This window comes from Podarcis erhardii, assembly GCF_964252035.2.
Source record: "Podarcis erhardii genome assembly, chromosome: 3".
NCBI lineage: Eukaryota > Metazoa > Chordata > Lepidosauria > Squamata > Lacertidae > Podarcis > Podarcis erhardii.
The window spans coordinates 77,961,938-77,989,359 of NC_138507.1; the positions used below are offsets into that span (position 1 = coordinate 77,961,938).

A 27,422-nucleotide genomic window follows, 5' to 3' on the forward strand; every position below is an offset into this window, starting at 1 on the left:
CCAAAATTATTTACATAGGATGCTATTAATGGATGTTATTAATGGAAAAGACAGCATAGCTATCTCAGGCTTGTAGAACTTATTCCCCTCAGCCCAAAAGTAAAAAAAAAATATATCTTAATGGTATTGATTTAATCAGGTTTCGGATTTAAATGAATAGACATTTATATATACAAATATGTATGTTTGAAATCTCAGTTGCAAAGAACACAGTATTCAAATATGAACTATAAGGAGGGCTGTCTTAAGCAAATGCAGTGCTGGGGTGCAAAGATCCGCCCAGCACGCCCCCCCTCCCAGGTTGCCCAGTCCCAGAGGAGGGCAGAGCCAGCCAGCCACCTCAGTGTCTCGCTGGCTCCGTTGCCCCCGAACTAATGGCGCAGCAGAAGAGCCTGTCACGGTGCTCTGACCAATGGGCGGGCTCTTCCCCAAACTCAACTCTCAGGCCCCGGACTTTAGGCCTGGGCCCTGAGATCCTGGTGCCCGGGTACCCCACACCCCTAGTACCTATGGGTAAAACGGCCCTGACTATAAGTGATGTCACACATGTGGGGGGGTTGTACAACTAGAGCCTAATCATCCCAGCCTTCTCTACAGTTTGCTATTGCAAGCAGGATACATCTCTGACCAATAGCAAGTTGTTGAAGAGAGAACAGACTGTTGCAGTGATGCAGATCAAAAGTGGGAAAGCCCATTCCAGGATGCTAAGTTTCTGACCTGGAACAGCATGCAGTCTTTAGGTCAGGACCTGGCATCCCTACTGAGGAGGAGAAGAAGTACTTTGCATGAGTTAAAAAGGGCCCTGGCTTAGCTTAAACCAGATGCATGCTTTGGATGATGTCCAAAGCAGACCAAGCCTGCAGTGCCTATCCAGTAATAATCCTTTACAAAACCTAAATATTGCCTTCCCCAAATCAAGGAACAGCATTCTTTACATTTCTGATATTTTTCAAATAAAATAAACAAACTTTTTTTTACAAAAACAACCAACAAATTAAGGGAGGTATTAAAAAATAACCTCTATGTTCTCCATCAGATCTCAGTTTCCTATTAACAATAACAGAAAGTTTCCAAAATTAAAACTCACCCACACACGTTCGCCCATCAGCTGAGAATTGATATCCCTCTAGACACTCACATCGGAAAGTCCCTGGCTGATTAATACAGTCTGCATTGTCACCGCACACTGTTGGTTGCTCCTGACATTCATCTATATCTACAAAAAGAGGCAATGTTATTATACAGAGGTCACTAATATAATTCCTGAAGGGCAGGCCATGACATATGTATAATTTAGGCATCTATTTTAGCTGAAGTAAAGTTACATATTGAAAGTCTGTTTAAACTAAGCTATTTGTATGTGACTGCAGTCCAATGCCTAGATAAAAATAACTGAATCTCCTCTGATTGCAGGATTCAAAGTATTTGCCAAGTAACATGTCAAGGCACAAGTGATAAAGTGCACAGTGTCTTACTCTGCCATTTTGGTAGGTTGATTAATTTGTACCTACCCTATTCCTAAGAGCTTGGTACAGTAATTTAGAATTGAAACAACATGATCCAACCTAGATTCAATGCACAGTTGCAGATAAAAATTCCCCTGATTTGGTTTCTTATAAAGTAGCCTCAGAATGCTGTGAACTTGAGGGGAAGAACTGTGGAGGAATTAGGCTACTTTATTATTTCCTCTCCAGCTATTTTTCTGCTCAAAACCACTCCCACCTCCTTTTCCCTCAAAGGTGGGCAGGTCCTCCTTTAAGTCTGTTGAAGTGGGGCTCAGGTGCCCTCATTAATTTGTGCGTCTTTCTGCTAGACCAGAGCTTTTCAAACTTTTCAAGTTGGTGGCTTTTGGGACATGCATCATTTCGCGACACAATAGTTCAGTTTTGCATCATTTCGCAATGCGACATTTCATAATTCAGTTTTACTAGCAACCAGAGGTTAAACTAACCCCTTTCCAGCCCCAGGAGGAGTGCAGGGAGCGTTCATGCGACACACCTACACACTGCAGCTGACATACTAACGTGTCGCATCACACAGTTAGGAAAGCTCTGTGCTAGACGTTGTTTCAGGGAAAGATAATAAGTCACTTAGGAAGATGTCCTATGGATATGTTTTAGTGGATACATAGCGATGTTGGTATCAAGCAGCTGAACTCAAAGTTCCAAGAAAATATCCCACTGAATTCACTTGTAGCATCTTTGAGTTCAGCTGTTTGAAAACTCTATGGAAGTCAGTTTATTTTTTCCTAAAGATATATATTTTCATACCATAACATGTACGTCCGTTTCCTCGGAAGCCCACAGAGCATTCACAGGTGAACTGATTGCCTGTTCCTGGACGACAAACTGCATTTGTGTCACATTGGTGGGTCCCTGTGTAGCAGGGATTGTGGCTTTTATCACCTGTACCATCTGTCAAGAAGCCACGGAAGAAACAAAAATGAGAATGCATGTAATGATCTCAATACTGCTACTGCTATACTACTATACATTTACAAGGACTGGCCTTCAGACACGTAATACATGGCTTGGGAGAGCATTTCTCATAAAGCTTAGACTCTCTTTCAAACACACTTCTCTAGTTTGACACTAGAACTAATTCCTTCAAACAAACAAACAAACAAACAAACAAACAAACAAACACAATCTTCAAATACCATGGCTATAACAGTAATGATGGTAAAGATGTATCACTTATAGTCCAAAGCCATTATCTTAAACATTTCTAACTTTTTTCATTATATACAGAGAGGAGCTCTCAATCAGTAGTTGCATGGCGAGTTCCCGCCCCCCACCAGGGTAAATAAAGACACGAGACACCATAATTTAAGGTTAATTGGGCGAATTAGGCCACAACTTTATTGAATTCAGGAATGAGAGGCATTGGCTTAGGCATTGGTCCTAACGACTATCCGGCTCCAGCCCGTTTGCTGGAGACACGGGGAAGGGATAACCTTATATCGGGGGAGTCTCCTGCCGAGGCACGTCGACTAGGAGCTCCCCCGGGTCACTGCTCTGGGGCGTGCCTTTGGTCCTCACCTCCATAGGCCTCGGACAGGGCCACGCCCCCCGGAGTCCTTTAACGGACCACCCTTCGCTTGCTGGGGGGAGGTGAGCCGGCGAAAAGAGGGCGAGCGCACTCCGCGCCGGCCCTAAATAGGGCAGGCCATGCCCCCCAGCCAGCCAGCTGATTGGGGGGGGCAGACCCGACCGGGATTCCCCTGCTCTCGCGGGGGCTGGGACCAGCCCCCGCTCACGTGGGGTGGGCGTGAAGCCCGCAACCCCACCTCCTGGGGCAGGCCGGAAGTGGCTCTATGGAAGGGGAAGAGAACAATTTCTATGCTTGAGGGATACAATCCCTCTTTGGTAGTTTCTCAGGAGTCACATACTGGGGTTGGCCAGGGCTGTGGGTAGGAGAAAAGCCAAAAAGAGGGTGAGGCCACAGCCAGTAGTGGGCAGACCTACCCTTCTCTCTCCTGCCCCAAGAAAAAAAATCGCCCCTGCATGGTTCCCCATTCCTGAATCATGACACAAAAAGTTCATCACATGCCACATGTCCCAGAATAATGGCTGTGGTTTTGCATCTGCTATGAATGTGGAACATTTCATATACTTTTGTGCGCTCTTCTGCAAGCTGTATGCCAATAAATGGGGAGCAAAGGTGGACAACTTCTGTTTGCGCACTTCTCAGAGATACCTGGCTGGCTTCTGTGGGAAGCAAGAATTGGAATAGATGTACCTTTAGTCAGATCCTTTGGGACCATTCTTACAAATAATCTCTTCCGTTTGACAGCCCACAGGGTAAAAGAGACAGGAATCTAATGAACCTTAAAACAGTACAATGGAAACAAACCAGAAAAAAAATATCACTGAACATACCAATTGGACCAATCGAATTGCTCATGGCATATCGTAAAATTTGTTCATCTCTGTTATACAAGACAAAGACACTGTCCACTGATAGCTGCTGAGTCGCTGAAACTGGATGGTGAGAGTCATCGTGAATGCACTCTTCAAATGTGATTGTCTGCCGCCATTGGTATGGGACTGTGTAAGATGGAGACACCCCATCCCTTTCTGGTTCTGTCACTGTATACTCTCTAGTAGAAGACGATGTGATAACTGAAACAAGGAAAGAATCTTATATAAATAAGAAGGGAATTAAAATATTGAGTAAATTCATTCAATCTTTGGTACTCACATATGAGTGTATTAAAAAAAAAACCACGCTATGATTGTTACTTTATATACAGCTATAAATTTTAATTTGTGTATTGAAAATTTGTATAGGAACCAAATTCGATGAAAAGATTAGTCTAAAAGCTCTTCAAATGTTACAGTGGCAAGCTTCTTGACAAATGTAGGACAAAACAGAAGATTCCTCTTGCAGCGCTCATTCTTGTCACAGGCTTAGACAACTTGTTAAAATGAAATGGAAGTAGCAAGGTTTCACAACTATTCAACTCACCTGAGCTAGAAGAGTGATAGAGCTCAGTGTAGGGCTCTATATGAACTGAAGAACCAAAGGGGATCTCAGGCACTTTGCCTTCAAGTTCTGTGCTGATTGTAAGATGTCCATGTTCATCAATTCCACTGAATTTCTGTTTAATGGTCACCCTTTCATTGTTGTTGAGGAATGTAACTTCAGCTTGTCTTGTAAACTCACCACCTAGAAGATTAATGAAACTTTTTATTTCTGTTTTTAAATAAACATTCACCATGTGCTGAAACACATATAGGTGAGACCGCAGTCTCCTTAAACTGAATGTGCTGTCAAACCTACACTATGGGATCAGGTTATAATTGATGGCCCTTTGTTTTCCTAGTTAAAGAGAAATGTATACATTACCAAAGACTGAAATGACTGAAGGGTTCTCCAGCATTACTTCTGATAAGGAATGGATTGCAGACAGGCTTATGATTCATTTGGTGACAGTGTGTAAACTTACTTCTCTCCATTTCCTGGACACAACTTGACCACAGCCTACTCTAAAAATGGCATCCCTATGTGAAGGAGTTTCCAGAACTGATACCAGCAAAATTTGAGATGGAATTGTCAATGTATGTGTCATTTTCAAGTGTGATCTATACTGGGATTGCAGAGATGAAGATGGAAAATTTGATTTAAATTTTTAACATTAAAACATGTTGTATGCCCAAGTGCTGGTATTTGCATCCTATTTTTGAAGGGTAAGTAAGTGAAATGGACAAGGCACCAGCCCCTTAAACTCTCTAAAAATGAGTTGAAATTAACAACCCCCTTATCCATTTCACCAAAGTTTGTCTTCTCCATCCATAGAACAGTGGCAAGAGTAGCACAGGAGCTTTATTGGGGAATCGAGCGGGTTGATGAAGTTCCCCAAACAGCAGCAGGTGGGAACTCCAATTCCCCTTCCCAAGTGGAGCAGCAATGGTAGGATGAGTGATTTTTACATGGGTGTCCAGTTTTTAAAGGCTTAATTTCTGAGCAGAGGTACAGTGGTACCTCTGGTTACAAACTTAATTCATTCCGGAGGTCTGTTCTTAACCTGAATCTGTTCTTAATCTGAAGTACCACTTTAGGTAAACCTGAGGTACCGTAAATTTCGCTCCATAACACGCAGATTTTTCCTCCTAGAAAGTAAGGGGAAATGTCTGTGCGTGTTATGGAGCGAATGCCTACAGATGGCGGGGGAATCTGCTGCAGTTGTGAGCAGTCCGTGGCTTGCTTTGAAACAGCAAAGCAGGTGTAAGCGGCTCCTGTCAGCGAGCCGAGCCGGGAGGAGGGAGAGAAGCAGAGCGGGCTTGGCTGCTTTAAAAAAACCCGTCCTCTATGTTCCTCTCTCCTCCCCACAGAGCTGCTAAGTAGCAGCGAAGCTTTTCAGCCAGCCTAGCCGGGAGGAGGGAGAGAAGCAGAGCGGGGTTGGCTGCTTTTAAAAAAAACCGTACTCTCTGTCCCTGCCTGCAGTTTTTTGCTGTCCGATTTTGGATTAGCCACTGTAGGGGCTGTGTGTGTGTGTGCTTGAGCTATCGTTCTCCTCCTCCTGCTTCCCCTTCGCTCTCCCTGCGCCCCTGCACTCTCCCTCCGACTTTAGAATTGACACTCTGTGTCTGTGTGTGTGAGAGAGAGGGCTCCTTCTCCTCCTCCTGCTTCCCTTCACTCTCCCTGCGCTGTCCCTCCGACTTTAGAATTGACACTCTGTGTGTGTGTGAGAGAGAGAGAGGGCTCCTTCTCCTCCTCCTGCTTCCCTTCACTCTCCCTGCGCTGTCCCTCCGACTTTAGAATTGACACTCTGTGTGTGTGTGTGTGAGAGAGAGGGCTCCTTCTCCTCCTCCTGCTTCCCGTCACTCTCCCTGCGCTGTCCCTCCGACTTTAGAATTGACACTCTGTGTGTCTCTGTGTGTGTGAGGGCTCCTTCTCCTTCTCTTGCTTCCCGTTCACTCCCCCAGCGCCCTGCGACTTTAGGGCCAGTTCCCTCTCTGCGTGTGTGTGTGTTTTGACCTCACTGCGCTTGGGGGAGAGTGTTGGTCGCAATTTTTCTTGATTTGTCTCAGAGTGGTTACTATCATGGTTTCCTTGCCGGGGAGGAGGGAAAGACGCAGAGCCTGCTTGTTCTAAAGGAGCAAAGCTGGAGAGGAGCCTCTCCTGCATTATCAGCAGCATCCTTCTCCACACCCCCCACGCGAGCTCCTTGTCCCTTGAGTTCTTTTCCTTCCCTCCCCACTTAAAACGTGGTTACAAAGCACGGATCCACATGGATCCTCAGGATTTTTGCACTAGGTCACCCCAAATTCACCATCAGATCACATAGCATATCCATGGCTACAGCCTGCACCAAAACACACACGCACCCACTGTTTCATGGGGTCGCAATGGCGCAAAAACGTGGTTACAAAGCATGGATCCACATGGATCCTCAGGATTTTTGCATTGGGCTACCCCAAACTCACCGTCAGATCACATGTCTGTGACCACAGCATGAACCACAAAAATCATATATCCACTGTTTCATTTAGAATATTTTTTTCTTGTTTTCCTCCTCTAAAAACTATGTGCGTGTTATGGTCAGGTGCGTGTTATAGAGTGAAAAATACGGTAGCACTTTAGCTAATGGGGCCTCCCGCTGCTGCCGCGCCGCCACCACACAATTTCTGTTCCCATCCTGAGGTAAAGTTCTTAACCCGAGGTACTACCCGCTTTATAGTACTACCCGCTTTATAGAGGGAAGGTAAACGGCATTTCCGTGTGCTGCACTGGTGCTGGCTCGCCAGAGCAGCTTTGTCACACTGGCCACGTGACCTGGAAGTGTCTCCAGACAGCGCTGGCCCCCAGCCTCTTAAGTGAAATGGGCGCACAACCCTAGAGTCGGACACGACTGGCCCGTATGGGCAGGGGTACCTTTACCTTTACCTTATTATTCAGCCAGTCAGAAGAAAGAGATTTCAGTGGGAGCTCGGTTTACAGCACCTTTTCCACCTGCACAAATTGCTGTGCCATTAATTTTATTATACTTACTGAATTTACACAGCCACCCAGAAGTAACTTAAGATCACAATGCAGTTCAGAAAACAAATACATCTGTATCACCCTTTTCTCTGCAGTCTGAGTTATTACTATTCCAGTATTCAAGCTCCCCCCCCCCAACTATCCTTTTGGTTTCTCTCCTTAAGTATCAAAACCACATACTGAAAACTCTTCTCGCTCCTCTCTGATTAGTTGTCCTTGAAGCTTCCGATTTTTCTCTGGTTTCACTGTAGGAAAACTGGGGCTACACAGTGTGTGGGGGGTGCTGTTGTTTTTGTTTGTTACTATTGTATGTATTTTATATTGTAAACCACCCAGTGATCCTCAGATGAAGGACAGCATAGAAATTTTAACAACATATAACACAATAACTAATAAAATCCAAAACTACAATTAAAAATATGTATTGCTGCAGATGGCTCTTGTTACTAGCTTCTTCTGTGACCCAACTTTCCCTCCATCTAATTTCCTTTCCTTGGTCTAGGCAGTCCACAACACCCTGGACAAAATCACCAATGTTTTACCTCTCACCACTTGCTAGCAGCCCAAAAGTAAGGTCACTACTGGGATGGGCAGCAAACAATATGGAATTTTATACCTGATGACTCTTTGCTGTCACTTGTTTCTCTAAATTAAGTGTTCCTGTCTTACAGAAATTAAGAGAGGTTCGTGTAACGTTACAAAAATGGTCTATGGAGGAATATAATATGTTTCTGAGGCATGTCCTTTGAAGCAGATTGGCAACAACGAACTTCTTTATTTTACAACAGAGTCCCTGTGAATTGTCTACAAAACAGATGCATGCAACTTTTAAAAAGCAAATGTAAAAACTTACCAGTAATGCTGAATCCATTTTTATATCCTTGTTGCTCCACAGCAAACATCCACCCAATGATACCTCCAATAGAGGCAAGAGGAAGCAAGGAGAAACCCAAAGCTTCTGGAATTGTGCTGATGGCAGTGTACGCCCGTCCATGGTTCATCACAACGTAAGAGTGGAGGTCAGTGTTTTCAAATACAATTGGGACTGGATTGTTTCCTACAAAGATCCGTCCTTTGACTTTTCCATTGACTCGCTGAGGAGAACCTTATTATAACAAAACCAAAGTAGCCAGGTTATATAGCACAGCCATTATATATTAAAAGCTTTGAAGCACCACACTTAAAAACACTGTTCTGTGTTGTAAACTTTGTATGTTTATTACAATGTAAAATAATAACAGATCACAATAATGAGAAACTAGGCACTGCCTTATTCACTTTAGACAAATGAACCACTTACATATATATGTTGATATTTACATAGAATATATTTGCTATGTTCATCCATACATCTTTAATCTCTATTTGTAAACTTCTGAACTCCTTTATATGCTGAGAATCAGCTCTAATTTCAACTAGTTTCCTAATTTGGAATAAAAAGTGCACTATCTGTTTATTTGCTTCTAAAGTTCAATAAAAAATGGAACTGCATAATTTGCTCATCCAATGTAGTATTACATAAAGTAGTTTCTCCTGACAATTTAATGAGTTTTACAAACCAAGTTCCTCTAGTGTTGCAGATCTCTAGTTTTCCTGAACCTTTCTTCAGTAAGAGGTTTAAACACAAGCATAAAATGTATCCCATTTATCAGTTTGGTTAACCAAGTCTTTTATCTCTAAGTATTAATCTAAAAGGGTGGTAGGTGACAGCACCCTCCTTTTATCACTGCAGCATGCTCAATCCCTATGCTTTGCGTTGCTGGAGATATGATGGAAATAATTGCATTCAGCAGGGAAAAAATTGATCATTAAAATGCATATGTGTAGTATATATTAGAGTCATGAGTTTTGAAACAATTTTTAAATTACCTTCTGCTACGCACTGCCTGCCATTTCCTTTATAGCCAGCACTACAACTGCAACAAAAGCCATTTGGATAGTCTGTGCAAACAGCATGAACTGAACACTGATGGCGGTTGTTTGCACAGCTTTGCTGGACATCTGTACTGTAACGAAACACTGCAGAGAGAGTAAAAAAGGAAAGTTCTCAGCATAATGCATTTCAAAGAGCGGTCTTAGCCATAAAGCATCTTAACCCACACATGGTGAGTTTTATTTTCCCTGTCACTTTGCTTGGCAGCCGTGAAATAAATAGTCATCTGGCAGGACAGCAAAATATACCACCCCTGGGAGACAACAGGAGACCCTATTCCTGCTGCAGGAGTGTTGCCTCCTGCACTAGAACTGCTGCATAGCCCTCTGGTTATGTAACAGAAATCTAGATTTATGAAACAGAAATCTAGTTATTTTCTGTTTTGCTTTTCCTTTTTTAAAAAGCTGTTTGAAGCTTGAGATGTGTGTGGAAGGTAATAAATAAAATAATAATCTGAAGGGAAGATACATGCCTGCATGTACACAATAGACATGCAGGAGGACTTTGCCAAGTGTTCCTGGGCATGGATTTCCTGGCCTGTATTTTGAAACATGAGAAGCACCTTAAAATACATTGTCCACTGCAGGGACATGTAATGGACATGCTGTAAATGCCTGCTTTGTGACATATAAAGCAGCCTTCAGAATGTCATTAGCCATTAGCAGGCATTTGGTCCATGGGGAAGTAATTACAGCTTACACAGGGGTCAAATCTATGGGTCCCTACAGACTGGACTATGCTGATTTCCAACACAGTCACAATGAGTCAACCAACCTAGCTCAGTTGGTTAGAGCGTGGTGCGGATTAACACCAAGGTTGCAGGTTCAACCCCCGTATGGGACAGCTGCATATTCCTCCACTGCAGGGAGTTGGACTAGATGATCCCCAGGGTCCCTTCCAACTCTACAATTCTAAGATAATTGTGAACCAGGATTTCTATCACAGGAATTTATATTTTGCTTTTGAACAATTATATTAGGGAACACAAATTAACATAACAGCACTTATTGTGCTACATGTAATCATTACGGTTTGCTCATTTCACAGGGCTGTTCTTGACTTGACAAAGTATTGCCTTTCTTTAAATAACTATTTTACCTCAGTGTTCAGTCTAAAAGGCCTCCCACATACATTCACACAAATATTCCCAGTGGCTTACAGATCAATAAAAACAGGAACCCTGACCTCAAGCTTACAATCTAAAAGTTATAAGGAGAAGCGTAACAATATGAGGAGGAAGGAGGACAACAAGCAAATTCAGGCATCCATTTTAAAGTAATGAAGTTCTTATACTGACCAGCTAGACTGGAAACAGTTCAGAGACAGGAAGAGCCAAAAGGAATAGGTCTCTCAGCAGAGCCATCCAAGTGGCCCTGCTTCCTTTTCTTCCTTTGCTATAGCCTGGCTGCAGCCAGACAGGAGTGGCTGTACTTCACTTCCCTCCCTCTGAAGCAATGGTTGTGGCAACTGAGATATCACATCTGAAGAGTGATAGTACAGTATAGATCTTTATAGCCTAGCAGGGACTCCCAGGGCATGCAGGAAAATCCTGTTAACCCCTACCAACTGGCTGAAATTGACGGCTGCACACACACTGTTCTCATGATGCCAGTGAATATTGGCTGCAGAGAACAACAACAACAACAACAACAATTTATTATTTATACCCCCGCCCATCTGGCTGGGTTTCCTACTGCAGACTTGTGCCCTTAACTCTCAATGGCATAGTGGTGAAGGAAATAGGCTCTGGAGGATCTGTGTCCAATTCTCTCCCCCTCTCTCCCCCCCCCACTCTTTCTCTCTCTCTTTATATATAATTTTTAAGCTCTGAGAGAATCTGGCCTCTCTGGGAAAGAGAAACAGGACTCATATATGGTATATGTACACATTATTCAAACAGGCTACAGTGGTGCCTCGCAAGACGAAATTAATCCGTTCCGTGAGGCTCTTCGTATAGCGTTTTTTTCGTCTTGCGAAGCAAGCCCATTGACAGCTTAGCGGATTAGCGCTATTAGCGGTTTAGCGCCTTTTAGCGGATCAGCTGATAAGCGGCTTATCAGCGGATCAGCTGATAAGCGGCTTAGGGCTTGGGAAAAGGGGGGGAAGGGAAAAAACCCCGCAGGAACTCGCAAGACATTTTCGTCTTGCGAAGCAAGCCCATAGGGAAATTCGTTTTGCAAAGCGCCTCCAAAACGGAAAACCCTTTCGTCTAGCGGGTTTTCCGTCTTGGGAGGCGTTCGTCTTGCGGGGCACCACTGTACTGGGTTTTGATCAGATCATGATGCTAGTCAATTCTGTGGTTCCTGAAATGACCATTCAAATACCGAATGACCTTACCAATTCCAGTTTCATCATCTTCTTCTACATCAATAATCTGAGTGTGGTGCCTGGGAAATTGCTGGTTTGGAAACTGGAGAGGTGGGCTTTTCCCTGTTGGGAACGGATTCGCAGCTGGAGGATGTTCTGTTAAAGCTTGATAAGGAGGCTGAAAGCCATCTGCTTCTGCTGGCTGAGGTAAGTTGTAGCTAATGTGCAGCTGATCTCCTCTGCTAGAAATATCTTCGGTTACTTCCGGCTGGTTTATTTCAATGGAACCTTGCTCTGATATGGGCGGTTCTGTAGCCACTTCTTGGAACTGGTCATAATCACTATACTCTGCACTGGTAGCAGTCTCAGTGACTTTGGCTGGCAGGATACTATCTGAGCCACCAATCTCAAATGCCCAGACTCCTTGTTTTCCCATATTGCTGCTCCTAAAAGAAAAGAAATCTCTGTTTATTAAAGCAAGAACTGTACATTTTATTTTTTTTTAAGTTATTTTTATCTATGATTTGATTGCCACAACCACGATGCTAACACATTTGCTCAAAATCAGACTTAAGTTGCACACCACTCCATGCAAACCACTTCCCAAGGAAATTCCATGCCACCTAAGTTGGGCCTTAATGTGTGAGCAACTCATTTGTTCAGCCTATCATGAACAAACATTCACACTGTAATGGCTCTTCCACCTCCACCACCTTCTTCCTTTGTTGTCTATTTGTTTTTATTTATTTGTAAGAAATTTTTATTGGGTTTCATAAACAAGGATAATAGAAATTAAAAAAATCATACAAATAAATAGACCTAGTCTCATGTAATTTGTTTATCACAAAAATAGCATAATAGATTTGCAGTAATATCTGCAACATATGGTTCATTTTTAGTGGTTAATGTATAAGTTCTTAGTTCATGAACTGGTTTAAACAAAAACAAAGAGGAAACAGGATAGAACAGAGTTAACAAATAACATTCAACATTGCATAGCTAAATGCCTAATCGGGAGCCCTTGTGGTTGTGTTTAGATTAAGTATGAGTAATGGTCATTTTTGCTCAATGAAACAATATAAAGTGTTGGTATATTGACGAATGTGGGAGAGGGGTTCAAAGTCAAATATAAAAAATTATGTTTAAATTTAAATTTAGATCAAGCAGACGGAGCCAAATGCTGATTAGGGGTGTGTGTATTCAATTTCTGCAATACTGGCATACAGTGGCAGAGGAAGAGGGGAGCAGGGGGAGTGTACCGCCCCCTGCAGCACAATCCCGATGGGGAGCCATCACAGCTGCCCCCCACCCGCGCTCGATGCCATGCCCCTGCGGGCTGCATGCCATGCCCCCAGGATGCACACCACGCCCCCAGGACACGCATCAGCCATGCCCCCACCTACTCTCCACCCCCCCCCAGTGCCAGAGCATTAAGCTCCACCACTGCTGGCATATGCTATGAAATTAACCACACTGGGGTAAAGCCATCTTTCTTGATTTGTCCACATGTCATTTGTAGTTTATTTGTTAATCTCTCAAGGAGGGCTGTTTCCCAAACTGTTTCCTTACTATATGTATATGATTGTGCTAGAAAGGTCTTTCCAGTACGTATCTGGTTATGTCGTCTCTCGCTGCTTCTAATAAATAGCTTATTAATTCTTTATTATGTAAATCCAGATTGTTGTCTTGGAATATATTCAATAAAGCTAATTCTGGTCTTACTTGCAATTATTGTTTTGTTATTTTATTAATTCCTTCGAATACTGAATTTCAGAAAACCTGGATTTTTGTACATTCCCAGCACATGTGGAGATATGTACCAAGTGTGGGGCAGCCCCTCCAGCAACATGGTGAGGCACCAGGGTGGATCACTGCCAGCTTTCTAGCAGTTAGGTACCATCTATAGGTGAGTTTTAGAGTTAATTCTCTATTGATTGCCAAATAGACTTGAAAGGGATTTTTGACCAAAGTCTATTCCACTGACTTGGGTCGAGTTTATCACCAAAATCACATCCCCACTGATAACTAATGAACAAAAAAGGAGAGAGTGGACAGCCTTACTTTGTTCCCCATCAAATCCCCACCAGGGATGAATTTATATTGTTTATTCTTACTGTGATGGAAGCTTCAGAGTATATTTGTTTCAAAATTTGTTTGGTTTTGGGGCCAAAATGCATTTTAGATCTTTGTTGTCTATTTAGAATGTCAAATTTGAAACTGACTTTTAGAATACAGTGGTACCTCAGGTTAAGTACTTAATTCGTTCTGGAGATCTGTTCTTAACCTGAAACTGTTCTTAACCTGAAGCACCACTTTAGCTAATGGGGCCTCCTGCTGCCGCCACACCGCCGGAGCCCGATTTCTGTTCTCATCCTGAAGCAAAGTTCTTAACCTGAAGCACTACTTCTGGGTTAGCGGAGTGTGTAACCTGAAGTGTATGTAACCCGAGGTACTACTGTATGAAAATGTAAAGTGACATGCACACTGATGGTGCTTCATCAGTGACTATAACAGGTACATATAACAGGTACACAGGTGGAAAAAACTTTTAACATTTCTGATCCCTTATCCTCAAATAAAATAAGAATGCTGATTTAGAAATGAATATCAAAAACCCTTTTCAAGTTTATGAAGATTAACTGCATTTTGTGATATAGAAGATTACTAACATCATTTACGTATCAAAAAGTCTTCTAGGAAATACAGTTTTTTAAAAAAATAAATAAAAAGCATACTTGTGCAGATTTCCAATGAACTCTTCTTCATTAGCAATTATATTGTATATTCCAGGTTTTACCCATAAGAAGTAATTTGTAGAGGGTTGACTGAAGCCAACAACAGCAGGGATAATTTCCTTATTATTTTTAGTATGTGTACTATGGAACTGCAAACCATCCTCTGGATAAAGGAAAACAGCATAGGAACTCGAATCAGAAGACGCTAAAACAGCCTGGAATGTGTTTCTCTGTGGAGAAGATTTAAATTTTATTTATTTGTAGAAAAAAATTGTAAGATTAGACATAAAGACGAGACTCTGGGTTTGTGCACACTGGAGTTCACTGTGTGCTTTCGGCTGTTTGCATTCCCCATCAAATTGCACAGAACACATGACATCACCCAACACCAATCGTAATGCTTTCCCCTTGTAAATTCAAGTTTATCTGATACAGGGATAATCCAGTAAATTGGTGGCAATTAGGCTCCAAACTGCTCCACTTGGGGTCATAGAAAATTGGTTTTATTGTTTTGGGGTGGGTCAGTTATCACTTTGTGCAGCTCCTCATCCCATGTTCCCTACTTTCTTGTTGCTTCCATTTCTTTTTCAGCTATTCTCGTAACATAGCTATATATACATTTGATCCCTCATATTCGAATAAGCAAACGGCATTAAAAATTTACAATTGATTCACTGTGTGCTTTTGCACACTTCCTGGGCAGGGTTTTTTTTAAAAAAAAACACCAAAGTGTGTGCATGCAGACAGCTGTGTGCATGTCCTGTCAGTACTTAACTGACACATTAGAACAAAAGAAGGCAGAGACAAACACAAATGTGAATACAGTACCTACTGGTATGAGGGGGAAAGAACACATTTGCTCTTAATATACAAATACAGATTCAAAGTATGGGTGTGGACTACTTTGATGTAATTTGAATGTGGAAGAAAGTTGATTAAAAGCTAAATATGTGGACTCAAATGTGGACAAGCCCTTTAAATACAAGCTGAGTTGATTCAGTGATTACAGAATATAGAATCAAGGATTTATTATCTTTAGGAGTATCCTCAAAGCTATTCTTCCAAAAAAGGATATTGTTTTGAACACTAAACGTCACAGAACTTTGTAATTCATAAAATGAAAAAGTCCTACTGCGGATCCAAAGCATTCATTTGACATATTAAATCTGAAGTTCTAAATCTGCATAACTAAGATAAATTTACAACCTGCATCTCTCTCTTCCAAAAAGCCTTTGCCATTCCTAGGCTGCAAGCTACATCCATTCACTAGGGGGTAAGCTCCAAGCAAAGACACATAGGCCTGCAGTTTCATACTTAGTTTGCATATCGTCCAGGTACCGTACTTCTCATTTGTCTATTGCTATGCTGTCACAAGCTCACCTTCACTTGCAGAGCGACATCTTCTCCAGGTCCTGCATAAGGAGCCACAGAATCCCAGGTAACAATGACAACATTGCTTGGATCAAAGGCAGACTCTGGAAAGCCCCTTTTAATATACTGAGCAGCAAGCTGGAGGACATCTGGGGATGTATCTTCCCTGTAGTACACTTTCCCCTGTCTGCCTGTAGTATCCAAATCAGCATAAAAGGGAGCGATACCTCCAAAACTGACTGGAAGCTGACCAGGGTTATCTTCGTCCATTGATGGCTCACTTACTGCAATGATGCCATTAGTAAGAACCTAGAAAAATAATTAGGAAAATGTTAAAAACAGTGAATACATGCTCGATATAGGCAGGGATGGATGGACAAATCTGTCTATTTGGTTTCTTTCACCTTCTCATTTTTTCCCCAGTTTTAAGCTCAGTTCTTCACATTGCCCATCAGTTTTCAAACTTCTTTAAAAGGGGGGGGGGAGTCCTCACAATGATTTGTCAACATTTTAGTGTACATTTCTCATATGAGTTTTTGCTAGCAATTTCCCCTAGCATAACACATTCAATTTTCACAAACGCAGCATTTTGGGTTGGACAACTGCATCACAAAATTCAGGGAAGTGCAGACTTCAAGTGCATTTCTATTTGTGCACTGCTTCAGGAAGCAGGAATTAGGTAAAAAGGTAGAGGGACACCTGACTGTTAGGTCCAGTCGTGGACGACTCTGGGGTTGTGGCGCTCATCTCGCTTTATTGGCCAAGGGAGCCGGTGTACAGCTTCCGGGTCATGTGGCCAACATGACTAAGCCGCTTCTGGCGAACCAGGGCAGCGCATGGAAACACAGTTTACCTTCCTGCCGGAGCAGTACCTATTTATCTACTTGCACTTTGACGTGCTTTCAAACTGCTAGGTATGCGACGTTAACATATGAGAGTGCTGGAGGTTAAACAAGTTATCCTGTGATGGCCTGGGAATCTGATTCAGAATCTGAACCTGAGGAGTCCCAGCCTGCACAGGAGTCCCCGCCCCCAGGGCCGGCTGAGCAGGGGCTTGAATCTGAAGGGCCTGCACCTGTGCTGGATCCTCAGGAGCTGACACCAGATGTATCCACTCTGGCTCCGGAGGTGATTGAGGGCCCATTGCCTGCAGGTGCGCCTCTCCCAGCCCTGTCAGGGGAAGGTGAAGCTGCCCCTGGGTCCAATAACCCTCCAGCCTCTCCTGAGCTGCAGAGGCTCAGGGCAGAGAGGCGGAGGGAACTAAGTTCTCTGAGGAGGGGTGCTCGCCTTAAGGCCAGGAGAGGCGGGTCACCTGTGGGCCGGGACCGCCCCTAGCCTCAGAGGAAATAAAGGCCAGTCAGCCCAGTCTGAGGTGGCAGGAGCAACATCGTTGGAAACCTGTTTCTGCCAGGACCCAGACCTGTTCTTCCAGAGTTCCCGTCCACGCCCGGCTTCTTGCTTTGGGCCCCGCTTCGCCCTTGCTGGACAGTCTCCAGACCCTCGACCCAGGACCGGACTCTGACCACGCCTCACAGTAACCTCCCCCCGGGACCAGCACATACCCAATCAGAACCCGGGGGGTGGAGTCAGAGGGACTATAAAACCAGCTCTGGGAGGGGCGAAGGGAGGAGTTTGTTGGGAGTTGGGTGGTTGGTTGGAGTGGGAGTGAATTGGGATAGAGTCTGTGGGTAGGTTGAGTTAGTGTAGAGAAATAAGCTGAGTCAGGAACAGTTAGGACCTAGGAAGAGAAGTAAATATCCGAGAGGTGGTTTAGTGAGTGAGAGCAGGTAGCGGAAGTTATAGGTCTGGATAAGCACCCCATGATTGTAATTGACTGATACCGTTTATGAAACCACACACTTGTTAAACTGCAATAAATAAACAGAAGTTTATGTTCCAATTTAACCCTGACTGGACTCAGTATTGTACCAGGTAGGGCCTGGGTGGTGGCAGCGAGAAATAAAGTGGTGGCACAGGGATCAATAGACGGTGAAACGTCCGGGGACCCTGTGTGATCACCCACTAGGTTAGCAGGAGCAGGGACCGAGCAATGGGAGCTCACCCCGTCGCGGGGATTTGAACGGCCAACCTTCTGATCAAAAAGCCCTAGGCTCTGTGGTTTAGACCACAGTGCCACCCGCGCCCCTCAGGAACTAGGTAGTTTTGTATTAAAAATGCTAACCAAACCTAATTTATCCCCGATTCCTACCAGCAGCGACTTCCTGTTTCACAATTAGACCAGGTTACAGAGCCTCCTTATCTGCCATGGCCTGTGGTCTCTGCTATGTTGCAATGTTACATAGACCACTTAAGATGTCAAGAAGAAAAAACTCTATACTTTGCATCTTTCGCTGATTACATTATTGCATCCTTGGCATTTCCTTATCAAAATACAATCACCAGTGTAGTCATTCCAGGCTCTTCTCAAACAGACACAGCTGTGCTGTTCTCCAGAATATCTACAGGATGCCAAAACAACAGATACAACAGACACACTTATCTGGTGGGATAAACATTACTAAAAAATCCAAGATGCCCAAAGCTCTGATGCAAAGACATTTGCAAAAATGGCATAGGAAACTTTTGTATCAATGAGTGGAGAACTTTGGCAAATAGGAATATCTGACATTGCAGGTAGCTGGCATGTAAATCTGTGATAGGAAATGACTCGTACATAAGATATAGAGCATTGATCATGACTTTCCTAGTACAGACTGGAGATGTGACACACAGCAAATTCTTCCAGCCTTGGAGTAGCTGCTTCAGCCATTTACAGTTCAACAGAGCACCATGCCTCCAAATACAACTTTCATACATTTTGCGAACACTGAATATTCAGGACTTACTCTAGAGTGTAGTTTGTAAGTTAAGGATAGAGTAGTAGACAATAATAGGAATTCAAATAGGGTGGGTGTGGTTGTGCATACACAAACACACCATTTGAATTCCTATTATTGTCTCCAAGTTTTAAATGAACCCTTTCATGATACTTAATAAAGTTGTCTAAGAGAGTCATCCTAATCCTCGTCCCCAAGCCTGGCTGAAAGCAGCAAGGACACTGCTGCATCTACATTCTATGTGTGGCACCCTGCATGGACCAGAGGCAGGCAGGCAGCTGCATCAGCAAGGAGCTGGCACAGCCATTGGGCCTGAAATGGGACCCATGCTGTCAGAACTGTTACAAATTAAAAGTTACAATAGCATCTGACCTGGTAGTAGCGCCTGCCCTGTGGAATGCCCTCCCATCAGATGTCAAAGAAATAAACAACTATCTGACTTTTAGAAGACATCTGAAGGCAGCCCTGTTTATGGAAATTTTTAATGTTTGATGAATTATTGTATTTTAATCTTTTTTGGGAGGAAGCCACCCACAGTGGCTGGGGAAACCCAGTCAGATGGGCGGGGAATAAATAATAAAAATTATTATTATTATTATCATCATCATCATCACCACCACCACCACCACCCTAAAAATCAGTTTCAAGTAGCACTGAAGCAGCAAATCAAGTTATGTGCCAACAAACAGCCAAATTCTGTACTTGTATAAATATGCAACCCAAGCTAATCTTTAATAAAAAGAATTTTAAAAAATGTAAATCAAGCAAATTCCCAACATTTCTCTTGTTTGCATTATCTGTTCTGCATTTTTCTATATTTGTACAACTTCTTTTAGCTTTGCTAGTCACAGGAAGGTCTAGGAAGAATGCTGAAGCCTTATTCCAAACCGCTAACCATTTATTCACCCACTTCAATGGCTTGAGCAGAGACTGCCCACATATTGTATTGTTCTGCTATAATCTTTTCCAAACTGCTTTAAGATGTTATTTGATCAAAATAAAACAATAAATCTTTCTCAGCCTAACTTATTGTGAGAATATAATGGGATAACCCTCATGTATGATGCCAAACACATGGGAGGATCAATGGGATATAAATGAAATAAGTAAGTTGAATTTTCAGCATGATTGGTTATATTAATTAGAGTATTTCAATATGTTCTGAGAATGAGTGAAAGAGCCTGCCAAAAAGGACTTGTTTTTGAAACAATGGGACACTAGAATAATGAGTGGCTACAGCTATAATCCTAACCGCACTTACCTACCTAGGAGTAAGCCCCCTTGAATTTAGCACAGCTTACTTCTAAGTAGACATGGCTATGATTGTGCTGTGAAGAACAAGCCCAAGGAAGAAAATCACCAGTAAGTTGAACTTTTTGCAACTTAAATGAAAAGGTATACATTCATTAGTGAACAGAATCAGAATCTTATTATTATAAATTAAATTTGCAAAATAAACAATTGTTTCTTGCAATTTATGAAATCTTGGGTACATATGACATGCATCCAGACTAAAACGTGAAGCAGCTGCTCTCTTAAGAGACCTATTTCATTTAGCATTCTAAGGGACAGGAAATAATAAAACTCCTTTCTTATTCTAATAAATTAATATGCAGTTCAACCATGAGGGAATCTTTGTTTTCTGCACTTCCATTGATATACTTCTTTAAGTCTATCAATGTGATGTTGGGCAGAATACAACATAGCAGTCACCTCCTAGGGGCCAAGGGGTTTGAGGGGATAGGAGCCCCCAAAGTTGATGGGCATTGCTATTCAAATGGTGTGTGTGTGCACACCACATCATGTGATCGATTATGCGGGGCTTACCTGGCCCTCTCCCAATATTTTATTCAAGTTGGCACCCCTGGAATACAGTGAATTGCTTTCAGGTCAATGTCATTAGCACATAGCAGCAGCATCAACCAAGAGAGAAAGGTAAGCAAACAAAACCCAGATGCAACAAGGCCATCTACCAGTGCTCAGTACAAAAGACTCCAGGAGGGAAGCATGTAAAAAGAACATCAGGCATCTCCCCTTGCCATAGCTGGGCTGCTTTAGTTTTGAACTGAACTAGGCATGCCTTCTGCACACAACAATAAGTAGGAATAGATGTATTTTCTTTGGTATTTGAGGCTGCCAGAGGTGTATGGGGTCTAGGAGAGGGGTAGTACCTCTGGTGGGGAACACATCATGCTCCTTCTGGGGTAGTTTGTCCACCTTTGGTCCCTACCCAGCACTTAGTGCTCACCTGTGGCATGGGACACCTGTTACACCCCAGGAATGCCTTTGATTGGCCAGCTAAATCAGAGGAGGGTAGCCGATGGGTCTCAAAGTCTTGGTGAGTAAGGGATTTCCTCTGCATGTGAAGACAGGCTGCAGTGGGTTGAGCAAATGAAACCAATAGTGGGGCCAACTGTCAAGAAGGCATTTTCTGGATGTGCTGTAGTGGGAAGTAAGGGGCAGATGAGACTCATCAACCTGGGAAGGTAGCCCATCAAGGAGAAGGAAAACTCAGACCCTAAACCTCCGCTACCTTGTGGGTAAACACTACACAAATCCCTAAGATAGCTGGATGGCACTTTGTATGCCTCCTTCCAGCAACATACTGCTCTGTTTTCCAGTTGACCACAACAATGAGGCAGAGAGGGTGGGGTCTTTGCATCTGGGCAGCCCAGGAGCTCCATATACACTTCCCAGGTTTGCGCCCCAGGGAAGTCATTTCAGTGCTGCTAACTCGGAGGTTTGAGTTCACCCCTGGAGGCACACTCCATTGTCTCTGTAAACAGACAGATGCCAACAAAGGAGGCTGCCACAAACAGAATGTATTGGTTGTGTCCAGGTGAGGCAAATGGAAGTGGGGAATATGGCAACAGAAACCATTCACCACCACGTCCCCACGCATGTGACAAACTGCTCACCCAAAAAAGGGGAAAGAAATGCACTAGCAAGCTTCCACACCAGCAGTTCTGCAAATGTATAATGGATTACTTTTAGTTATCAGATTTCCCACAGTAAAGGAAAATACAGATTAAATGTAAAACAAGCATTAGCTGGTATTTTGATGGTGATAACATTATGTGGCTATTGGTGGAGGGCTTGTTTGCATGAGCAGCACTAATTCCATAATAAACTCACATCTGAAAGCACCCCAGTAGGAGAAGAATAATTACTCTACCAGCTTAACCCAAGTAAGGAAATGAATTTAAGGTCTGGTCAAGTATGCATGCATCTTTTCAAGTAGTATGAGTGAACATGAATTTAAATACAAATAAAACTGCCAGCCCAAACCTAGATATTCACATTATAGTCAGACTGCATATTATTAGAGAGGCATATTTATATGAAGGGGGAAACAGAACATCACTAATTGTCTGGAGAAAATAACAGCTGCAGAATGCACCATTTCCTTTTAAGGTATTACTCCATTTAATCTGACAGGACACACAACCTTCTGATATATTTTTAGGATTCAGTACTTCTGAATTGCATAGATGGCTAAGTTACATTTATGGGATGTTAAGAAAACATGCCACACACTTTATACATAGTTCTGCCTCTATCAGCTAAGGAAATTTATGAAAGACAGAAGGAGGAGCAGGAAACAGGAAGGAAGGGAACGCAGCTAAACAATTCTGTGGTTTGAGAGAAAGCAGTCCAACGTTGAGAATTCTTGTCACTTCACATAGTGGCTCAGCAATAAAACCACAAACACATTTACAAAGCTACGGTAAGTAAGGTTTGGTATGGTTTCAAACTGGATGAGGAACCATGTGTTGAGATTCCTGCATTTCAGGGGGTGGGAATAGATAACCTCCAGATCCCTTCCAATTCTATAATTCTATGATTAACTAATGCATGCTTGAGATGCATGTAATTAATATCTGGAGGCCATAGAATTGTTACACAGCTCAGTTATCATAGAAATCTCTACATAAAAATACAACCTTATTCAATAAATTTTACAAAGAACAAGATCATGACCAAACAGAACTGTAAATCACAAATAAAACAGAACAGTGTGCAAAACAATGTTAAAAATTAAGAGTCAAGAGTCCAAGAAAGCTTGGATAAGCCTATACATTTTAAAGAGGCATTTAAATGTTATTACTGTCCCCACCTTATGAAATGTCATTGGGAATCAGTACTATTGACATACCTAGGCAAATGGTTTTTAATTTAATAGGAATTTTCGGTACCCTCATTTTAATTGAGACCGGACTGGCCTCAAATAGCCTCATACTAGATGAAGCATACATGGCATAATACTATGTCGAACATATGGTATCCCTAGTCCCATGCTGTGGAACACTCTTTCAACAGAGATTCAGCAGGCATGCTCACATCTGACTTTCAGGTGCCTCTTGAAAACCTTTTTTTAAAAATGCCAACATGGACCACTTATAAACAACAACTTCTCAAAAGATTCCACCAACGGTGTCTCCAAAAAGTTTTACTACTACTATTAATAATAATAATAATATCACTTGGGGAAGACTGGTGAACAAATGTTCAGTGTACTGGAAGAAGTAACCAAACAATTAAACTCCTGTGTTGCAAACAAATATCAATAATATCCAAATGCAACACAATGACCAAGTCCAACAATGCAATGTCAATATAAACTCTTTATATAATCTATACAGAACATTCAACAATATGAAATATATGAAATATGCACTCTCTGCAAAGCCAAATAAACAGAAATCTTCTAAATCTCTGAAAGTCACAAATTATGCACTCTTGATGGATTCTCTTAAAAACATAGAACCAAATAAACATAAGTCTTATAGGTCTCTGAAAATCTTTATGACCATTGCTCCACAGCAATTGTTGTTATACAATTCTATTCACCATATAGATGGGTTTTTGAAGCATTTCTGTATCCTTCTGCTGTGCTGAAGGAGAATTCCACAACAGTGGGTATATCCTAAATCACTGTTCACTACGTCTGTTTGCGAACCACTTCAGCAGCGTTGGATGTCATAAAACAAAGCTTTACGGCTTGTTTTCACGAGATAAGAATCTGACCCATTGCTTATTTCAGAGACTTGCATAGCCCACAAAGACTTTCAGAAACCTAAAAGCTAAGAGGAAAGCATGTTTGGCAAATCTTCACCATGATCAACTCCCACCCAGAAACCTATGTCCCCACTGTGAATGGATGTGCGGATCCAGAATTGGCCTCCACAGGACACACTGTTAACACCATATTCATGGAAGACAATCTTACTCCGCTACAAGTGATCGACAAAGAAGAAGACGACAGTTATTTAAAAATGCCCCTGGAGTAACTTGTCATTTTAATGATTGCACTCTGTTGCTTTTAAATGTTTTAACATTGTAGTACACTGCCCTGAAATTCTGCAAGAAGATGGTATATATACATGCTAAATAAATAAATAAATAAAATTATAGTTTGTGTTCATTTGCTTGGATTTTTATTCTGTCCCACCCAATCCCAAAAGCACAGAGCAGATTACAATTTCCTTGAAACCATTTTCTAAATAAGATAGTCTCAGGAGAAGAACATGTTTCACAAGCCATCTTCTCGAATCAGATTGGTGTAGAGTTAATTTCACTGAAAGTAGCAGAAAGCCATACTAAATATTATTATCCCACATACTGCAATGTATTATATCTGATAGCATCCTTGCAGTTAAACTCTTGCCTGGTCACCACAAGCAACAAGGAACTGCATCCAGCAAAGTGAACAGTCTGCCAGAGGGGACACCAAATGTTCTGTTTCTCCTCTGCCAGACCACTTTGGTTCTTGCTTATAGGAAGGGGTGGCAAAAGAGGAATGGAACATGTCATTCCTCCCAGTCCCATTTTGTGGCTTGAGGCAAAATGGGATGTGCCACCCCACTCTGCCATGCCACCCAACTCTGCTGACACCACCACCATGCCATACACTGGCACCACCGCTGCCCCGCCTGCCACCAACATTGGAGCTGATTTCCAGTAAGACCTCAAATTGGTACCAATGATGGTGCTGCTTCTCCACCAGTGGCAGAGGTGGTGGCAGCTGCTTCACTCCACTTCATGGGTGGGCCTGCTCTGATCCTTCCTACACCAATGCATCTCATGTGCAAAAAAACAGGCTAATAAAATTTATGGAGTTATTTCCAAAGCTGCTTGCTACTATGATATAAATATTGGTGGCTATACTGGCATTGTGCGGCATAGTATGATTTTGTATTCCAGTTCTTGGAATACAGTTCTTCTTTATTTAATAGACTCATATACTGCCCTACAATTTGAATTTTTCAGGGCAGTTCACGAAATTGCATCTGTACACAATAATGAGTAAAATAACGAACAATAAAGCAATGCTTAAGGGCACCATCAAACTTTAGAGCAGTGATGTAAAAAGGCATTGTAAAACAGAAGTGTATTCATGTGGCATCACCCAGAAGATACCAGTGCAGGCGTTAGGCAAGCCACCATTCTGCAGGGTGACACAACCAAAAAAGCCCTGGGTCCACTCACCCCCGGCTCACTTCACTTGGCAGGGATATCCAGACTCAGAGAAGGACGTGTGACACTGACCTTAATATCAGGCATGTTGATATGGGGAAGATGGTCTTTCAAGTACCTAGATCCTAAACCACATAGAGCTTTAAAAGGTAAGCACCAGCCTATAGTGTACCAATAAAAAATAATGTGCATTCAGATGGCACAGCATTTCAAGGATGTGCAGACATGAATTTTATGCTCATGCATTTCTACTTTCCCCACCTTCTTCCCTTGCACAGAGCGTCAGTTAAGTTCTGATCTTATTCTCAACAAACGATACATTGCCAGTTTGTCAGACCAGGCAAAAAACTATGGCTTGCACTTTCCAGCAAACTCGATTACAGTCAGTCTGGTTTGCAGGCAAACACAAATAATGGTCTGCCTGTTCAGGCTAACTAGCAAACAAGGACCAGAATTTACTAACTGCTACATATAAGAGGAGGAAATTTGTGCCTAGCTGTTCTTGTGTCAACTATGGTTTGGCATTGTACTTCACCACAGCCACACTATTCAAAGCATTTCAGTGTGTTTGGCCTTTTAAATAAGCCAAATTAAGATGAAAACATACTGAAATACCTCACAATTCTGGAAGAATATAAGGAAAGCAACCCCTACTGTAATGAAAAAGAGTAAAGTAAGGAGTAAGAAAATAAACCATTTCAGAATTCAGCAGCTGGCTGACAGAAAGAATGCCAATTTACTTAGAACAGAATCTGACCCTTTGTACTCAGCTATAGGGCCACAATTTTATTTGCATGACCTATAGTTCAGTGGAATAAACTGCTGAAACCCAGGCAACAACCCCTCATTGAGCAGGGACGGCAAGTCCTGGAAAGGACAAATCCCATCTGCTTTCTATTTTGTTTGGAATTAGCAAAAATCTAGTCGAGTTGCCAAAATGGTTCTGGACAGTTCCTCCCCTTCCCACCCAGCAACCCTCTCCTTGACCTGCTCCTGCACAACCGCTTCTCCTCCTCCTGAAATAAGCCGTTTGTCAGGAGTTGCCAGCTGCCCCCCGTTTTCAATAGGGGCTCAACTCGGCTTAGGTCGATCTCCTAACCACACAACATCCCTCCGGCGGCACCACCACGCGGGGAATTCCTGGGCTTGAAAAGCGCCCCCCCCCCGCCCCGCTGCAAGAGAATTTACAGGCGCGAGTGGAGGGAAATGCCTTTTGTCTTAAGAACTTTTATGGGGAAACCTACATGCCAGTCTGAATCTGCGCTTGGTCTTTCCCCCTGGCGTCGCTTTTGCAGTCCTGAGGCTCAACCCGGAGAGGTCTGGATTACAAAGGAGTCACGCGGAGGGGCGGCGGCACCTCTGAGCATAGGCAGAAGGCGCCCTTCTTGGCGGGGAAGGCACAGTAGCCACATTGGGAAAGGAGAGGCAAGGGCTCCAAGGGCACGAGTCTCCAGACCCAGCAATTCCCCCTCTTAGGAATTAAGCAACCTCCCGCCACAGGAAGCCCTTTACCCCGCACTGCCTTTGGCCCCACTTGGCCGACAGCCTGGGCAGCAGACCCTCCGCCCCCGCCATTGCCCCACAGCAGTGACAGCAACCTCGCCTCAGCTGAGGGGACCTCCGCCTCAGCCCTTTCGCAGGCCACTGCCCCCCTCCCCCGGACTCACTCGCCCGCCCGCCCGCCCGCCCGCCCCTCGCCCCCTCCCCCGGGCTCCCCGCTGCCCGGCCCCCACCCGCACTCACATAGAGGGAGCCGACGCTGGAGCCGTAGAAGCGCAGCGCGGTGCTGAGCTCCAGAGGCGGAGAGTGCGCGTCGTCCCCAGCCTCCAGCTCGGCGTCGCCTCGCTCCGAGCCGAAGGGGAAGAGGAGCCCCCCGTGAGGGAAGCCGCTCCCGGGTGCCGCCAGCGCCGCCAACAGCGCCCACAAGCTCAAGCCCCGCAGGCTGGCCATGCTCTCTCTCCTCGTCGACGTCCGAGCGGCGCAGACGAGCCTTGAGAGCGGCGAGCCCTCAAGTTTTAAACCCCGCCGGGGCTGCGGTGGAAAAGAGGGGAGGGGGAGGCCGAGGGAAAGCGAGGAGAGGGTTTGAAGCCAACCAATCCGCGGAGAGTTCAAAGAAAGACGCCCTATCACCATCAGAGGACGGGCTTCTGTCCCCCCCCCCCTTCCTTTTGCATCCTTTGCAAAGCCTTCCAAAAATCCCAGCAGAGAAAACTTGAGCTTTGCTTACCCAATCTCAAGCCACCAGGAGCCAGAGGCGTTTCCCGCCCTTCGCAG

At 43.5% G+C, this 27,422-nt stretch overlaps 1 protein-coding gene across 1 annotated transcript in view; it reads right to left on the reverse strand.

Annotated features, from left to right (window-relative positions):
• Window positions 1-27,175, reverse strand: part of NID1 (nidogen 1) — a 52,519-nt gene extending 25,344 nt beyond the window's left edge. The window contains exons 1-10 of the mRNA XM_081856459.1: window positions 26,892-27,175; window positions 15,844-16,143; window positions 14,464-14,693; window positions 11,759-12,174; window positions 9,358-9,507; window positions 8,342-8,593; window positions 4,471-4,671; window positions 3,882-4,124; window positions 2,271-2,414; window positions 1,088-1,216 (exon numbers count right to left, since the gene is read on the reverse strand). Coding sequence (XP_081712585.1) covers window positions 1,088-1,216; window positions 2,271-2,414; window positions 3,882-4,124; window positions 4,471-4,671; window positions 8,342-8,593; window positions 9,358-9,507; window positions 11,759-12,174; window positions 14,464-14,693; window positions 15,844-16,143; window positions 26,892-27,098 — 2,272 coding nt within the window. The 5' untranslated portion in view covers window positions 27,099-27,175. The remainder of the gene's footprint in view (window positions 1-1,087; window positions 1,217-2,270; window positions 2,415-3,881; window positions 4,125-4,470; window positions 4,672-8,341; window positions 8,594-9,357; window positions 9,508-11,758; window positions 12,175-14,463; window positions 14,694-15,843; window positions 16,144-26,891) is intronic.
• Between the last annotated feature and the right edge of the window lie 247 nt (window positions 27,176-27,422).